The 17,877-nt window shown below is 49.2% G+C and overlaps 3 protein-coding genes across 3 annotated transcripts in view; 1 reads left to right on the plus strand and 2 right to left on the minus strand.

Moving 5' to 3' along the window:
• The window catches only part of ARMC7 (armadillo repeat containing 7), a 29,195-nt gene extending 21,596 nt beyond the window's left edge, over nucleotides 1–7,599 (plus strand). The window contains exon 3 of the mRNA XM_012662349.1: nucleotides 6,215–7,599. Coding sequence (XP_012517803.1) covers nucleotides 6,215–6,576 — 362 coding nt within the window. The 3' untranslated portion in view covers nucleotides 6,577–7,599. The remainder of the gene's footprint in view (nucleotides 1–6,214) is intronic.
• A 7-nt stretch (nucleotides 7,600–7,606) lies between these two features.
• NT5C (5', 3'-nucleotidase, cytosolic) lies at nucleotides 7,607–9,032 on the minus strand. The gene is made up of 5 exons (XM_012662347.1): nucleotides 8,817–9,032; nucleotides 8,514–8,614; nucleotides 8,370–8,430; nucleotides 8,089–8,203; nucleotides 7,607–7,983 (listed from the first exon to the last, which is right to left on the minus strand). The coding sequence occupies exons 1-5, from the start codon at nucleotides 8,991–8,993 to the stop codon at nucleotides 7,802–7,804; spliced, it is 636 nt and encodes a 211-aa protein (XP_012517801.1). The 5' UTR covers nucleotides 8,994–9,032; the 3' UTR covers nucleotides 7,607–7,801.
• Nucleotides 9,033–13,810: 4,778 nt separating this feature from the next.
• Nucleotides 13,811–17,877, minus strand: part of HN1 (hematological and neurological expressed 1) — a 17,058-nt gene continuing 12,991 nt past the window's right edge. The window contains exon 4 of the mRNA XM_012662235.1: nucleotides 13,811–14,082. Within this exon, the coding sequence (XP_012517689.1) occupies nucleotides 13,934–14,082 (149 nt within the window). The 3' untranslated portion in view covers nucleotides 13,811–13,933. The remainder of the gene's footprint in view (nucleotides 14,083–17,877) is intronic.

Raw genomic sequence — 17,877 nt, forward strand, 5'->3', positions numbered from 1 at the left:
AGCCATAATGATTTCTTTGCTTTTGCCTTTTTTTTTTGAGACAGAGTCTTACTCTGTTGCCCCAGGTAGAGTGCAGTGGCGTCATCCTAGCTCACAGCAACCTCAAACTCCTGGGCTCAAGCGATCCTCCTGCCTCAGCCTCCTGAGTAGCTGGGACTACAGGAGCTTGCCACAACACCCAGCTAATTTTTCTATTTTTCAGTAGAGATGGGGTCTCGTTCTTGCTCAGGCTGATCTCAAGCTCCTGAGCTCAGGCAGGCCTCCCACTTCAGCCTCCCTGAGTGTCAGGGTTACAGGTGTGAGCCACCGCGCCCAGCCCCCAGTGAAGATTTTGACCCTGGGCTGCGTTGGCCCAGTGCCCCAGAGTGGGTGAGTCCTCCAATGGAGTAATGTCTTGGGCTGCCCAGCCACCAGGTGCCAAGTGCTGGCTAAGCACTTGTCTGCATCACCTCATTTAATCCCTGGGACTGTCCTTAGACACTGCCCTTGTGGGCCAGGTTGTCCCTCCCAGCACCAACACCCTCTTTGCTGTGTGACCTGAGGTCACCTACCTGACCTCTCCGAGTCTCTGGCTTTCTCCTCCCAGGCTGCATTTGAGGTTTCCTCTTTTGCCTCTCCTGGGGCTCCTGTGGTTCCAGACATCTAGAAGGGCCCTGCTTTTGCCTCGTGTTCTATCTCAGTCTTGTCTGTTTGTCTGAAGAATGTTCATCAGCCAGTTAGAACTTGTTCTCCTTTTTGTTTCGTAGTCATTTTTTAAAATTGCAGTATGAGCAACAGATAGTAAAGTACACATACCTTAGTGCCAGTTTGATGAATTTTTAAATTCATTTAACCAGCTCCTAAATCAAGATGTAGAATGTTTCCATCTCCCCTGAAACTTCCCCCACGACTCCTGGTCAGTAGTATCTCCTACCCCGGGGTAACCACTGTTCTAACATTTCCCATGGGTTCATTTTGCCTGTCCCTGAAGTTCATAAATGGAAACATGCAGGATATGCTCTTGGTTTCTTTCACTCAACATGATGTTTTTGAGATTAATCCAAATTGTTACAGTATCATCCGTTCATTCCTTTAGAGATCCCATCACGTCTCCTTAGACCCCTCCTGGCTGTGACAGTTCTGGCTTCACTTCATGATCAGTGTAAGCCGATCAGTAGCTCACTGCAGCTTCTAACTCCTGGGCTCAGGCGATCCTCCTGCCTCAGCCTCCTGAGTGGGATCACAGGTGAGCACCGCTACACCTTTAATTTTTGTAGAGATGGGTTCTCGCTGTGTTGCCCAGGCTGATCTCAAATTCCTGGCCTTAGGTGATCCTCCTGCTTTGGTCTCCCCAAATGCTGGAGTTAACAGGCGTGAGCCATTGCACCAGCCCTTTCGTTCCTTTAAATAGACACCTCACAATTGGTCTATCCATTTACCTGTTGATGGAGGTTTGAATTGTTTCTGGTTTGGAGCCTTTATGAACAAAGGTGTTATGATCGTTTTTATTCGATTCTTGTACACATACGTACTCATTTCTCTTAGGTAGGTACCTAGGAGTGGAGTTGCCGAGGCTAAGGGTAGATGTGTGTTTATCTTTGTCAGAAGCTGCCAGTAGCTTTCCAGCCTGGTCACGCCGTGTTCCACCAGCTCCACTTCCTGACCAACACAGTCTGGGCAGTCTTTTGTATTTTAGCTAGTGTGCTGGCTGTGTAGTGGCGTCCTGTTGTGCTTTTCGTTTTCATTTCTCTGATAAATAAGGATGGGCACATTTTCATATGTGTTGGCCCTTTTGTGAAAAGTTTGTTCAAGTCTTTTTGTTTATTTTTTTAATTGGGTTCATCTTTTATTGATATGTGGAAATTCTTTATTCTGGATATGAATTCTATGTCAGATTCATAGTCTGTAAATGTTTTCTCCTTTCATCTCTTTACTTTTTTTTTTTTTTTTTTTCCTGAGACACAGTCTTGCTTTATTGCCCTGGCTAGAGTGCAGTGGCGTCACCATGGCTCACTGCAACCTTAAACTCCTGGGCTCATGTGATACTCCTACCTTAGCATCCTGAGTAGCTGGAACTACAGGCCTGTGCCACCACACCCACCTAATTTTTCTATTTTGTGTAGAGATGGGGGTCTCGCTATGTTGCCTAGGCTGGTCTTAAACTCCTGGCCTCAAACGATCCACCCACCTCAGCCTCCCAGAGTGTTGAGATTACAGGCCTGAGCCACCATGCCAGCCCTCAGCCTGTCTTCGTTAATATATATATTCATTTTGCAGCTATTTATTGAGTACCTGCTACAGGCCAGGCTATAGGTACAGAATAGGAACAAAGACCCTGTTCTTTTGGAGTTTATGTTTAGTGGGGCAACAGCCAATAAGCATTTTGACAAATAGCTCTTAATGTATCATCAGTAAGTGTGAAGGAAAACCTGAAGCCCGGTCAGGGCCAGCGTGCTGGGAGGGGCTGATTAGGGTGCTCACGGACGAGCTTAGAGGTGACATCTTAGTGGACCTATTTTATTGTATATACAATTTGGTGTCCTTTTTCCCTCCTTAACCTTACATTGGAAGCATTTTCCCACATTAAATATTCTTTGAAGACATCATTTTTAGGAACTATGTAATTGTCCATCATATAAATGTACCATAATTTATTTAGCCACTTTGCTACTGTTGAGAATTGTGGGGAGCTTCCAGTTTCTGCATTGCTTTTTCCATGGCTCTCCTCACTTCTTTAGGGCAGGCTCACAGAGGTGGCCTGGAGGGAAGGTCCAAGCCACTATGGCTGTGGCCTCTCATGGGTCCTCTGGTGCCATCTTGGCTCATCTTGCTGCCCCTGAAGCCCTCTGCCCTTTTCTTTCCAGACCCTCACTCGCCTTTTCATCTCTGAGGGATGCTGCCAGCCAGGCAGAGGGGCTTAAAAAGTTCACTGCCCCTGCAGTTGGGGCCCAGGCAGCTGGTGAGCTCTGGTAGGCACCTGATCCATCTTGGAGGACTCCCAGGCCTCTGCTTGGAGAGGCAGTGGGGCCAGCTGTCCTGAGGCTTCCTCCTGTCCCCACCCTCCAGCAGATGCCATCTGATTATCCCCTGGCCTGGGGGACAGTGCCCTGCCCAGGCACACCTGGGTGTGATGATGACTCACCAGTCAGGCAGTGACTCAGGCTTCATCATATCACACTTTAGAGCAGAGTTAAATCCCATTGCCACACCCCTGCCCCATCCCAAGCCCACAGTGTGGGTATAGGTGGGCTCGCCGCCCTCAGCTCGGAAGAAACCGTATAGGTGTGTCTGAGAAGCAAAGGCCTTCCAGAACATTGTCCCTGCTCCAGGCTGAGCATGGCAAGTGCCTTAAGTCAGAAATAAGTTGCCCTTATGGCTTCCAGAGGGACACCATTTCCTATGGGAGTGGCAAAGGGCTCCCTCTCTTTGGGACTTTGGACAAGTCCTCAACCTCTCACAGCTTTGACTTCTTCCTCTAAGATGCGGCTTCATAGGGTTCAGGCATGTGCCCAGCATGTGTTCAGTGAGTATCCACTGTTCCAGGCGCCTGGGCTGCGGCGCTAAACCAGTGAGCAGGGCCCTGCCTTATGTCGCCTGGTGCAGGGGACAGACAGCAAGGACAGGAAGCAGTCCACAGGATGTCCCCAGCTGGTGCTAAAGGCTGCCCTGAAGTCGAGCAGGTGTTGAGATACAGATTGGCAGGGAAGGCTCTGAGGGCACCATGGAGAGGGTCCTCTTGCCCGGAGTGCCTCGTCGCCCTCCGCTGCTGCTCCTCGTCCTCAGGACTCCAGGGAGACCACTGAGCCTCTTCCTTCCCTCCGGCAGGCCCTGCCTGTGAGCCACAGCCGGGAACCCAGAGCTGCAGAAGTCCAGAGTGGGATATCAGGGAGCCATCCTGTCTAGCCCCCCAATCCTCCGCAGTTCTCTCAACCCTCTCCTCCTGGTCACTGCTGTAGAAGACTTTTGGCAAATCTTTGCGCAGCACCTCGTGGGCCAGGCACTGCGGATGTGGTGGGAATAAGACAGCCGAGGTCTTGTGACCTCAGGGCACTTACCTCCTAGTGGGGCTCGGTGAGCAATGAGCAAGGAAAGGAATCTCGAAGATGATTCCTTAGAGTTCTAAGTATATGGAGAAAATGACGTCGGGTGATGAGGGGCCGTCTTGAACATGGCAGAGCAGCTAGTTAGGGTATTGCAGGGAAGCCTCGCTCACGCGCCAGGCAGTGGGGTGCCTGTTACCAGCAAGAGGGTGTCAGCATGTGAAGATCTGGGGCCGAAAGGTCCCAGGGGTGGACTGAGGTTGGCAACTGCAGTGAGTGCCAGAGAGAGGGAAAATCGGGTGGCGCCTGGGTGAAGGGTACACAGGGAGTCGGGATTTTATTCCAAATGTAGTGGGAACCTTTAAAAATGTTTCCAGAAAGCAGGACACAACCTGACCCAGGTGCTGCTCGGGAGGGGGCAGCAGAGCCAAACCTTAGCTGACTCCTGCCCCTGGCAGAAGATGAGGTTCCTGGCTGGGCCACCATGGCGCCTATGCCTTTTGCTGGGGAAGATGTCTTAGCTGGGTGTCAGGCTCGGGTGGGCCCTCTTCTGTTTGCTAATTCTGAGAGGAACAGAGGAAGTGGGCCGGCTGTGACCCTCACCCCTGATTGGTCACGCAGGACTCATCAGGCATGTTATGCAAATGAGCTGAGAAGCTGGCTTCCTCCCACTAAGCAGGAACCTAAGGGAGAGAGGGCACCATGATGGCAGGAAGCTGAGTCAGGATGCACAGGAAGTCATCTTCCCGCAATGAGCAGCCAGTGCTAAGCAGAATGAGCTCCAAGACAAAGTAGCATCTGTCTCCAAGGCCAAGAGGTCATTAAATTAAGGAGGCCTGAGCACATGGGTTCTTTGATCCAGAACCATAGGTTTCTCACTCTGGCCTTTTCTTCTTGCCCCCAGAATCAGTAACAATGACATGGAAATAACAGTAAAATGCCCTCTAAACTTCTTTTTCTCTTTTTTTCTTTTTTAGTCATACCGCATTTCAGAAAATGCTCTAACCTCTTAATAAATTATATGCCATTAACCACAATGGCTGCATAGCCATGATTGTGGATTTATGGGCATGGAAAGATGTTCACAATACATTGTTACAAAGCAGCAAGGAGAGTATCCCATTTTTATCAAACATTTGTGTGTATTCAAATATTAAAAATTGTGGAGGCCAAGTGCAGTGGCTCACGCCCGTAATCCCAGCACTTTGGGAGACTGAGGCAGGAGGATCGCTTGAGGCCCAGAGTTCAAGATAAGCCTGGGCAACATAGCAAAACCCCAAGTCTACAAAAAATTTACAGATTTGCCAAGTGTGGTATCATGTTCCTGTAGTCCTAGCTACATGGGAGGCTGAGCAAGGATTGCTTGAGCCCGGGATTTGGAGGGTGTAGTGAGCTGTGATCATGTCACTGCACTCTAGCCTGGGTGACAGAGTGATACCCAGTCTCAAAAAAAAAAAAAAATTGGGGGGATGAAAAGTGTTAAATGTCTGAATGGTAGGATAAAGATGGTTTACATTTTAGCTCCTTTCTAATATTAAGTTTTATTGAGATATGAATGACATAATAAATTGTACTATTCAAAGGGTATAAATAAGTTTTAACAACATATGTATATATCCATGAAACCATCACCTTACCTGATCTTGCTTTGTCACCCAGGCTGGAGTGTAGTGGCTTGATCATAGCTCACTGCAGCCTCAAACTCCTAGGCTCAAAGCGATCCTCCCGAGTAGCTGGGACTACAGGCATGTGCCACCATGCCTGGCTAATTTTTTCTATTTTTTGTGGTGACAGGGTCTCACTCTTGCTCAGGCTGGTCTCAAACTCCTGGCCTCAAGCAGTTCTCCTGCCTCGGTCTCCCAGAGTGCTAGGATTACAAGCGTGAGCCACCATGCCTAGCTTGTTTTTTACTTCTAAGAAAGGAAAGCATATCAGCCATTGAACTGGCTGAACCAAGAGGGAAGGGGATTTGAGCCCAATTCTGGAAGGTCTAGGCTGTGGCAAGCCGTAGCAGCCTGCAGACCTTCCTGGAACCTTGAGAGAGAAGGCTGGAGACCAGATGGACTTTAGATCCTTCGTCCCTGGGCCAGCTTCTCACATGCCCTTCCCTGGGACTCCCTGGACAGAGCAGCTGGGAGGGAGTGGGGAGGAAGCCCTGGGCGGGAGCGTCCAGACTCATCCTCTCTCTTCCCCAGGAGGCCTCTGCAACCTGTGCCCAGACAGGGCCAACAAGGAGCACATCCTGCAGGCAGGAGGCATCCCGCTCATCACCAACTGCCTGTCCAGTCCCAATGAGGAGACGGTATTGTCCGCCGTCACCACGCTCATATACCTGAGCTCACCAGGCCCAGGCTCCCACCCTGAGCTGACTGCCCTGCCCGTGGTCCAGTGCATGCTGCGCTTCTCTCTCTCTGCCAACACGAGGCTCCGGAACCTGGCTCAGATCTTCCTAGAGGACCTCTGTTCCCCAAGCCTGGTGGCCGAAGCCCGCAACAGGCAGGCTCACTCTGCCCTGGGTATCCCTCTGCCGAGGACTGCAGCCCCAGAACAGCTCTGACCTCAGGAGACCCCAAGGCCGGAGAACTCGGTCCCAGTGGGGGCGTGGGAAGCTGGGGGAACATAGCTCCCTGGAGCACATTCTGCCCCAGTGGTGCCTTTTCAGCCATTTTAAAGGTGAGTTTTTCCAGCACGACGGGTATTTACACTGTGATGAAAAGGCAGTACAAGTGAGGAAGCCACACTTTGAGACACTGAGACACATGGCGAAGGAAGTCAAAGCGGTGCCATCTTCGTAGGCTGGCACTCTCAACCAACTGGGGGTGAGGGCCCTGCCTCCAGTGCCACCTCACTGCCAGGCTCGTGCCCTCGGGTAAGCAGCAGCTGGGTCCCTGGATCCAGAGGCTTTGCAGAAGGGCGTTCTCAGGAGGAGCAGCTGGGACTGAGGCTACGGAGAGTTGCCTGCGCCTGAGGAAATAAGGGATTACCACTTCAAGAAACGTCTGGAGTAATTTTGAGGGATAGAAGGGAGAAGCCTGGTGGTGAAAGGATCTCGGCCCTGGGAAGGTGTCACGCCTCCCTCTCAAGCTCCCCAGGCTGAGCAGCAGGGTCCCAGTGGATGCCGACCTGGATATCGCCGCGGCCCGGGTTAGCCGTCCACAGACCAGAATAAAGGCAGAAGCCCTTGGAGCTGCATCTTCTCCCCTGCCACCTGTGGCCCTCCCTCTCTGCTGTCACAGTCAGTGAGGGGGAGGCCCTACCCCTAGAAGTGTACCTCAGGCTCGTTAGGGAATCGGGGATGCAGGTGAAAGAGTGATGGAGCCAGAGGAAGAGATGCGACATAGTGTGTGTGCGCTGGTCAACAGAGGAAGGAGCGTGGGAAAAGTGGGGGTGTCCTGGCCTCTCTTCTGCACTTCCTCAAGGTTGACCCCTTAGATGGCCAAGGAAAGGCAGGTGCTAGAGGAACAGTATCCAGGTGCATCTGGAATGGGGCGGATTCTCGGGTCACTGGCCTAAGGAGAAAGAAGGGACGGTCTCCTCATCAGCCCCTGTCCCTTTACTTTCCCAAATAAAAGATCTAAAGACCAGAGAGCCACAGTCTTTTATTAAAAGGGTCCTGACTGTATTTCCATGCCAGCCGTGCTCCAGGAGCAACCATCTGAGGACAAGCCAGGTGGCCGGGCCTGTGCCAGCACAGAGGTACCGGTGTCTGCCTGCTCGACGGTGGTGCCCCTCACCAGGCTCTGCGGGGACTCCCTGCTGGCCCGCCTTCCCCTCCTTCCCCTTCAGCTTCTGCCCACCGCAGGACCCGTTCGCTCCCGCCGTGCAGCTTCCCGCTTGCTGTCTATGATCTCTCTCCAGTTGTCACTCCAGGAGAGCAGCCGCCTCCTGGTGGGGGGCAGGACAAGGTGCTGGTTGTGGCAGCAGGTGAACAAGATGTGCTCCCAGCTTGGGGTCTCCTCTTGACCTAGGACAGGAAAGGCAGCAAGCACGTAATCTGGTTATTTTTACTGCCTCTCCGTAATCCAGGCAGGCCAGATGCCTGGAGGTTGCCAAGGATAACAGATCCAACCTTGAATGGTGTCCTTGTCATCAATGAGCAGGTCCCCCAAGACCACTGTCTTGTCCCTTGTCAGGATAATTCGCTCCACAAACTGGGGCCCCAGGTGCTGCTCCACCCAGCGGTACTGTGTAGGAGACACAGGTCTGTCAGTAGGGCCTGATGGGACCCTGAATTCAGAGGCAGTGAGCAGGTGAGAGTGGGGTCTGAGCCCTGAGAGCCACTGGTCCACTCTCCCCCAGCCCCCACCGAGTGTTTACGACCGTGCCCAAGAGGCGCTCAGGCAGCCGCACCTTCTCACCCACACAGTGGTCGTACTTCAGCAGGGGGCTGGTGCAGATGAAGACCTCGGTGCTGCAGGGAAGCAGGGCGAGTTAGCGGTGTCCGCGCGCCCTCCCGCCCCCACGGCCCCCCCTCAGCCTCCCCGCCCGCCTTACCCTTCGATGTCATTCATCTCCCGCATGGCTTCCAAGGCCCCCGGGATGGGCTCCAAGTCTAGGAAAAAGCCCGGGGCTTCATACACACTGGCCACTTTGTCCTGGAAGATACACAGTTCTCGGTCCTGCCGTCTGCCTCCAGCAGATCTAGCTCCCGAGGACTCCCACAACAAAGCTCCCGGGGGTCCTGGTCCCCAAGTCAGAGCTTCAGCTAGAGGGGGCCGTCTCCCAACGTTCCTGCCCCAGGGTGAGCTGCGGGCTCAGAAACAGGGTATCTCGGCACGGAGCCCGGACAGTCCCTACCGCCAGGTCGGGCCGCAGGGCTCGGTACTGCTCGCGCGCGAGGAAGCCGCGGCGTTGCTCCAGCGGCACGTGCGGCTCCCCGGGGAAGCGGCGGCAGAAACCCCGCAGGAGGCCGGCCTCGAAGTCGGCCAGCACGCCGTCCATGTCCACCAGCACGCGCACCGGCCGCGCCGCCATGGCCGTGGGGCGCGGGGCCCGGCCGGAAGCGCGGCGAGCGCGGGGAGACGAGCACGGCGCGGGAACCCTGCGCTTCCGGAGCCGCGGGCGCGGGCGGGGCCTGCGGCCAGATTTGCATAGGGCGCCGGGGGATGCCCGGCCCCAGGGACCCTTCCCTGAGCCTCAGCGTCCCCAGCATCCGGTCTCCGTGCCCATCGGCCGCCCCCTTACGGCAGACGTACCCGCTCACCCCACGTTGCTAGGGGACAGACCTTCCAGGGACCCGACAAAGGGGGATCCGAAATCCAGGGCAGCATTTTCTAACCGGAGCCCGGGGCTGGCGCCACGTCTTTCTCAGGAGCCGAACCCTCGAGTCCGGGGCCGCCGAGGTCCTGCCCCCCTGCTTGTGCGGGCTGGACGGGGGCAGGACACGCAGAGACCAGAGCTCCTGCTGCTTGAAGGCTGCACCAGCCCAAGGCCCAGACCAGGGGGCTGCAGTTAATGTTCGGTGAAGTGAATCTGTTGAAGACTGCTGGTTCACTAATTCATAAACCAAAGTTGGCTGCAACAGAGGAGCATGTACTTCAAACCTCCGATTTTACCTGGAAAGACAACTTCGATCAAGCACAGGTAATCAGGACTGCCCTCCTTTCTGTTCAGTCTCTTTCTCTTTTTTTTTTTTTTTTGAGACAGAGTCTCGCTTTGTTGCCCGGGCTAGATCTATTTTTAGTAGAGACGGGGTCTCGCTCTTGTTCAGGCTGGTCTCGAACTCCTGAGCTCAAACAATCCTCCCGTCTCGGCCTCCCAGAGTGCTAGGATTACAGGCGTGAGCCACCGCGCCCGGCCTTTCTGTTCAGTCTCCACCCCACCCCATCCCCAGAAAATGCTGAGCATTGCTAAATTTTGTTTACTCCCCTTTTTGTAGATTTCACGAACTTGCCTGCGTACACCGAAATCTATTTACCAACAAACCATAAGCCAGATTCGAGCAAGTGGCCCCTCTGGCGGCTGTTCCCCACGTGAGGACCCCACTACTTCCAAACCAATGCAACAGAAACCTCACAAAGGGAAGCCTGCCCCTCAGGTGAGCTAATTTCAAAACGCTTAAGAGGTAGAATCTGCGTAAGCCTTTGTGAACTAAAATAAAATTTTAAGTCTCACCCCCTCACCGGCTGACTAAACGGACCCCCTCGTGGCCAAAGGAATACCCTAAAACTAAATTGCCTGCCAGGAGGAAGGAGGTCAGACATGCCTTATCATGCCCCCCTCGCTTTTTGGTGACATCCTTTGTAACCCATTAACAGGCCTAAGGGTATGCAAAGACAAACCTGCAGGTCCTCAATTTACACAACAAATCTATGTCCAGTAGCTTATCTCTGATAAAGAGCTCCTTATGTTGAAACATGCCAAGCCTCTAGACAAAGCTTCATGTCTTTAACCAATTACAGGCCAAAGAATCTTTTAACCCACCTATAACCTGTAAGCCCCCGCTTCGAGATGGCCCACCTTTTCGGGCCAAACCAGTGTATGCCTCCCACATATTGATTTATGACTTCACCTGTAACCCCTGTCTCCCTAAAATGTATAAAACCAAACTGTAACCCAACCTCTGCAAGTCCACTTGCTCAGGCCTCTTGGGCGTGGCTCCGGGTCATGGTCCTCAAATTTGGCTCAGAGTAAATCTCTTTAAAATTACTTTACGGAGTTTGGTCTTTTTTTCCGTTGACACCTTAAATACTGCATCTCAGACTGTGTTTTCTCCCTCATTCACCAAGGCACTGGAATCACACAAACTGGGTGAAAGGTCCAACTGTCCATGAATCTGCTACTCTTCGCCTGTTTTTTTGTTTTTTTTTTTTTTGGAGACGGAGCCCTGCTCTGTTGCCCAAGCTAGAGTGCCGTGGCGTCAGCCTAGCTCACAGCAACCTCAAACTCCTGGGCTCAAACAATCCTTCTGCCTCAGCCTCCCGAGTAGCTGGGACTACAGGTGTGCACCACCATGCTTGGCTAATTTTTTCTATATATTTTTAGTTGTCCAGCTAATTTCTTTCTATTTTTAGTAGAGACAGGGTCTTGCTCTTGTTCAGGCTGGTCTCGAACTCCTGACCTTGAGCGATCCTCCCGTCTGGCCTCCCAGAGTGCTAGGTGGCATAAGCCACCACACCCAGACTTTTTTTATTAGATTTTTCAATTCATCCATGTAACAAAATGTATAACTTTTGAGTAGTCCCCATCATCATTTTGAGATCAACTTCACTTTCTAGATCCTATGTTTTCTTTTTTTACAGCTCAAAAAATGTTATATCTCACTACCAATTTTATGTAAATATATAAAAAGTGGGGGGAACGAAGGGCAACACACGTAACCTAAACATCTGTACACCCATAATTTGCTGAAATAAAAAAAAATATATATATATATATAAAAAGTGAGCAGCGGCACCTTCCCTTGCCCCAGGGACAAAGTCTTCAAAGCACCTTCTTCCCTTCTGTTCCTAAGCGCTGGGTGGGTCTGACTGTCCAGAGAGGACTCCGCCTTCCCCCAAGGTCACATAGCAAGGAAGGGACAGATGGAGGGGAAGGGATCTAGATTGGCAGGCAGCCCTACACCATCTCCTTGGAGTCCTGAGGGGGCCGGGCCTTGGCTGCATGGGAGAACTGCTCCTCGTTGCTGGGCCGGTGGGTGCCCTCCATCTGCCACATCTCCCCAAAGTTTCCACACCAATAGTGCCAGCCCCACAGCCAGGAGCATGGCAGCCAGGATGCATAAGACCATGATAGTGGCTGTGAGGGCCTCCTGAGACAGGGTCCCATTGGAGCTGAGGCTGGTGGGCTTATTAGTGCTCTTCCCATTGATAGAGGGGGCCAGTGTATGTGGACGTTGGATGTGCCCCTAGGCTCCACCCTAGCAGACCCAGCACCAGGAACAGCCCCAGGCTGGGTGACAGGTTGACGGCACCAAGGATGGGGCTTCTTGAGCACTCTGTTCCTACCGCATCTCAGGTTGGGGATCCCTTTGATGGGCACCTGACCTCACTCAGGTTCCTGGTCTGCATCCCTCGCTCAAACTCTTGGTCCCTAGACCCTGTTTTCTAACTGAAAAATTGAACACCCTTTAGCAAACGTGCTTACATAGAATTTCCTAAAATCTGTTAACAGTACTAAAATGGTTGAACGGTCCTTCAGAACACCTTTAGTTTTGATTAGGCACTTATCTTCATAGAATGAAAAAATTAAAGCCAAATAAAGTTGTGACAAACCAGGGACATTTCTTTTCCAGAAGCCCCACCCTTACCAACAGAGGCTGAGAAAGGTGTAGATTCCTTACCTTGTTAGATTCATAGCAGAAACCGCAACTCAGGCCAGTGAAACCCACGTTAGTGTGTGTAGGGCGCTAACCCGTTTTCATAACGTTGGAAGGGTCCTATGTCCAGCTGTTGATTCTCCACTCTGCAAATGCTTTGTGAACACAGTAAGGGAAGAAAACTTAATACCTCACAACCTATGAATCCCCTATTCTTTCCAAAGAAAAGCTCTGAATGTTTCAAAGTTCAAATTTAGTTCAAAGTTGTCTCTTTGTAAGTTAGGAAATTGGGGCCCAAGTGACAAGCCACAGGAACACAGCTAGCGGTCAGTAGTTTAGATAGACCTAAAGCTAGGTCTTCATAGGGCCTGATTTGGACATTGAATGTGGATTGTTGATCTGCAACTTTCTGCCTAGAACCCAGAGAGTTTTCTCCAGTCTTCCGGCCCCCATATCACTTGAGGGACTCAGGGGCCCTCACCCCCATCTACTTACGTGGACTCTTCCTTTGTGGCCCTCCTCTTCAACCTCCACCATTGAGACAGACCTCACCAGTGTGGAGAAGACTTAACATTTAAAATGTTACTGTCCAGCACAAAGGGTGGGTGGTAGAAAAGTCTAACCTATCTTCTTTAGAGAGAAACCCACTTCTCTCTGGTCTTCATTCATCCCTTTTAACTTTAAATGACTCATCAAATCATTGGGCAAGAGTTGTAGTAACAAAGGAAAAAAGCATCTAAACAGCAGAGAATGTTGAAACAATCTCAAAAAAGATGACACAGGACACAATGTTTCAAAACGTGGATATTGTTTACTTGAAGCAACAGTCCAGGATTGTGAAGTACAACACACATTTTAAGGATGAGGCTTTCGTTTCATGGTCAAGCACCAGCGTCATGCACACAGCGTCAAGTTATTTCACAGCAATGCCCCTGTGGGGTCCATTCCCGGATAAGACCCGCTTCGGTGACAGCCTCCCTCGCTTGCTTCACCACGTTCAGTCGCGGCCAGTCTGATTGTACGTCCGAGCCTTCCTCTGCGTGAGAGCAGCAGGCTGTGCTTGCCAGCCAGCCAGTCACGTTAGCATCTGACTTCTGAAGGTTGAAAAATAAAAGGCAGTTTCTCTGCTCTGCAGGCAGCAAGGCATGAGGCGCAGGCCTCTTTATTGTTCCGTATGGCACAGTAAGATGCTTTTAGCAAAGGGCACTGGTAAGTTAGGTAACACCAAGGAGAAGGCTCTGCGTAAGACAGCCTTGTGTGTCGGGGCCTGACAGGATGGTGCCTGTGGACTGTTTATGGTCTGTCCAATCCAGGCTTGGTAAACCCAAGTAGCGTGTTAAAAACCTCAGTACAAAAGATCCTCTAACACATTTGGAACCCAATTATTTGTTCTTAAAAACACGGTACTAAATGTCACAAAGCTTTCCCTCCAATCTACTACTAGAAAACACTCATGCCATGGTCCACAGACCCAGAGGAGCCAGGACAGATAAAGAGAAACCTGTTCTTCAAAAAGGGGGAAAAAAAACAGCAGTACATAAAGTGCTTCTTTTTTAATGAAACAAATCCAAAAGATGTACAGTCAGGCTCAAGTTGTGCAGTTCACAAGCATGGAGGAAACAAACAAACAAAACGACAGAGTTCAGGACAGTCGGAGTTAACCCAAGACAAGGCTGGACTTGCCGCCAGGGGGATTTCTTCTGGATGGCACCGGGGCCGGGGCCACTGGGCTGGGCACAGGAGCGGCGGGCACAGGCTTCTCGTCACTCTGCCCCAGGCTGGCTTGCAAGTCTGTGTCCACATTTTCTAGGAAAACAGAATGGAAATGATGCTAATAATTACAGGTATTTCCTATTAAGATTAAGTCTAAATTTTTTCTTTTTCTTTTTGGTTAGAGGATGGTGGGAAACATAGCTAACAGTATAAAGAAGAAAACAACAGTCACCACATTCCCACCACCCAGAATTAACTACTGTTCATGTTTTGCCATATTTGTTCTATGTTCTTTTCTAAATGACACAAATATATAAAGATACAAGATTTTAAATGAGAACATTACGGGGAACAATAGGACCCCCATCCACCTCCGTGTGGGTCCCGCTCTCCCTGTTCCCAGAGGTCCTCCGAGGAGGTGTGCACCCTTCCAGTCCATGTCTGTCTCGTGGACATTTGTATGTAGCCACAGACCACATATAATACTGTTTTGGTTACATTTAACATACATGTTATCAACTTCCTTTTTTCGACTCTTTTGGAAATGTATCCATACTTATACACATGGACATAATTCACCTTGCTTAATGCTTCATGGTATTTTACCATATGATGCAGTCTATTTGCCCAATCCTCTGACAGCAAAAACTGGAACCCAACCCTTCTAAACAAAGCTATAATGCATGTATGCCGGCGGTGTGCACACGGGACACATCCAAGGGCTACCAGCTTCAGCGTGGAGACAGGACACAACGTCCTCCCAAGTGCCAAGTTCTGCCACACACCAGTGTGTCAGAATATCCTTTCTCTACATCTTTGCCACCACTTGACCACCACCTCACTTTAATATTTGCCGAACTGATGAGTGAAAACTGTTATTTCGTTCCTGTTTTATGTTGCATTTCCATGATTACTTAAGGTGAGGTTGTTTTTGTTTTTATTTTTTTAACCACACAGATATACAATTGTCCTGATACTAGAGTCCAGCTTTCCCTACTGAATTGTCTTAACTTCTCTATTAATCAGGTCATTCCTATTTAAACTAACTGGGTACTTCCCACTTTAAAGCCATAGGCATTATTGTATTATTATTCAGTATCTTAGATATTGCTTGATTGAGTCACTGATTTGTGAAATTTCCAACAAGCATATATTTTTAAATAAATTGTTTCTTATTATCGGATAGTTTCCCAACCTATAAATATCATTGATTCAAAGTCTAGAATGACTGCAAAAAAGAAACCACACAAAAACTCCGTATTTTCTGTGAAAGGAAATTTTTACTAACAGTTTAATCCTTTAAGGCATGTTAGACTTATTTTTAGTGTTTTTTAAATGGCTGGTTCATTTCAGTGTTAAGCCCATGAATTAGATTCAGTTGAATATTCTAAGTCTATAGATATTTTTAAAAGATGTTCCATAGAAGCCCTTTTTTGATAGAACTGCCTGAAAGAGATAAAAATTTCCTGTATTAGATCCATTATAAATAGGTAATGCATAGAATTGTACCACAACTGAGACAAGTGTAAATACCTCTTCTCTGCTTGGCCAAATTTACTAGAGACTTAGGATGGAATTATAATGAAATTCAAAGTCAGCACCTCTATCCAATAGAACTCCTTACAATCACGGCAATATTCAGTATCTGTGCTGTTCAACACAATAGCCACTAGCCACATGTGGCTATGGAACACTTGAAATGTGCCTAGTGCAACTAAATTTTGATTTATTTATTGTTAGTTTATTTTTTGAGACAGGGTCTCAAATCTGTTCCCTGGACTAGAGTGCAGTGGATGCCATCATAGCTCACTGCAACCTCAAATTCCTGGGCTCAAGCAATCCTCCTGCCTCAGCCTCCTGAATAGCTAGGACTGCCGGCACATGCTACCACACCTGGCTAATTTTTCCATTTTTTTGTAGAGAAGGGGTCTTGCTCTGTTGCCCAGGCTGGTCTTCAGTTCCTGGCTTCAAGCAATCCTCCTGCCTCAGCCTCCCAAAGTGCTAGGATTACAGGTGTGAACCACTGCAAATACTTTGCAAACAGCTATTTTTTTTTTTGAAACAGAGTCTCGCTTTGTTGCCCGGGCTAGAGTGAGTGCCGTGGTGTCAGCGTAGCTCACAGCAACCTCAAACTCCCGGGCTCAAGCAATCCTTCTGCCTCAGCCTCCTGAGTAGCTGGGACTACAGGCATGCGCCACCATGCCCGGCTAATTTTTTCTCTATGTATATATTTTTGGTTGTCCAGATGATTTCTTTCTATTTTTTAGTAGAGATGGGGTCTCGCTCTTGCTCAGGCTGGTCTCGAACTCCTGACCTTGAGCAATCCACCCGCCTCGGCCTCCCAGAGTGCTAGAAACAGCTATTTTTTAAAACAAAAAACTCTTAATAACATCTGCCTTAGAATAACCATACCCACACATAAGGCACCTTTAGTATAAGAAACTGAACATTGGGCCAGTGTGGTGGCTCACACCTGTAATCCTAGCACTCTGGGAGACTGAGGTGGGAGGATCCCTTGAGCTCAGGAGAGTTCAAGACCAGTCTGAGCAAGAGCCAGACCCCGTCTCTACTAAAAATAGAAAAATTAGCTGGGTGTGGTGGCCTGTGCCTGTAGTCCCAGCTACTCGGGAGGCTGAGGCAAGAGGATCCCTTGAGCCCTGGAGTTGGAGGTTGCTGTGAGCTAGGCTGACGCCACGGCACTCTAGCCCGGGCAACAGAGCGAGACTCTGTCTTAAAAAAAAAAATCCAAGATAAAGAGAATACAGACCACGAATTCAGCCTGAGACAACTTATCAACTCAAGTCGTTTCATTTCTGCTGGTTGCACATGTCCTCACGTGGTATGTACAAGACCTAACTGAATTCTTCATTGTCTGTCTGAATCAAGCAGTTCATGGATATTCTGAAGGACACAACATTATTTTGCAGCTCTACCATGGTAGTTTATTTTCATGAAATGCTCTTCAGATGAATCAAGCTCAATCCCACCAATCTTATATTTGTCTTACATTATTAATGGAACTGTTTTGTTTTTCACAAATAGACAACAACACACCAAAAATGAAAAGAAGGGAAAAAAGCACCCAGGAGACTAAACAAGCAGCGGCAGGCCTTAATTTAACGTTTGTTGGGTTAGAAATACTCTGACCAGAGAAAGGGGAGGTTTGTTTGTTACTAGTCTGTAATGAGATAAGTACAGGAATTGAAAGTGTTTAGAAACTTTTATAGCAATTTGACAGAGAAAGCTTTTGTCTGTTGAATATAATTTTTTTTAAAAAGGAATTTAAACAAAAATACTTCTGTAAAAATATACAGTTTATATATTCCTGACTTGTCTTTCTTTTTTGGCGCATCAATAAGATAAATGAACAAAGACACCTCTATCTGAATAGAAAAAAATGATTCACTGTAAGGATCAAAGCATCAGAGCAGGAAGAAACATACCCAACCGTTCACCTTGGCTGAAGGCAGGGAAAGACTCCTGCCTAAACTCCAGGGGAAGCTTCTCCTTTTGTCTGGAAGATTCCCTGGGACCCCAACTCCAAAGTCCTCCCATAGCCGCTCCCGTGTTTAATCACCCAGAAGGCCAAGGCAATTTCCCTTATATCTAAACAAAATCTGTCTTATTTAAACTGATCCGAGTATCCTGCTTTGAAGTAAACTTTCCAACAGAATTGGAGATGACCTTTCATCCACTGGATGTGTACCGTGAATTATTGTGCCCCTTGACATTGTATGACAAATGAGCTGAAAGTTGTAGCAGTCAGGAACACAGAATAAGCAAGTGACAAAATTGAAAAAGAAAAAAAATCAGGCAACCACTAAAAAAATCAAAAGGAAGGACTCGTCATAGTAAGTAATTCAATGTGCTGTTTACCCAAAGAATCTC

Source organism: Propithecus coquereli, unplaced genomic scaffold (genome assembly GCF_000956105.1).
Source record: "Propithecus coquereli isolate 6110/MARCELLA unplaced genomic scaffold, Pcoq_1.0 Scaffold76, whole genome shotgun sequence".
Taxonomy (NCBI): Eukaryota; Metazoa; Chordata; class Mammalia; order Primates; family Indriidae; genus Propithecus; species Propithecus coquereli.

Excerpts from the sequence above, each read along its gene's own strand:
- NT5C (XM_012662347.1), bottom strand. The coding sequence starts at position 8,993 with ATGGCGGCGCGGCCGGTGCGCGTGCTGGTGGACATGGACGGCGTGCTG. Across the intron at positions 8,204-8,369 it reads ACCACTGTGTGGGTGAGAAG|TACCGCTGGGTGGAGCAGCA; the intron begins GTGCGGCTGCCT and ends TCTCCTACACAG. Across the intron at positions 7,984-8,088 it reads TGACAAGGACACCATTCAAG|GTCAAGAGGAGACCCCAAGC; the intron begins GTTGGATCTGTT and ends TTCCTGTCCTAG.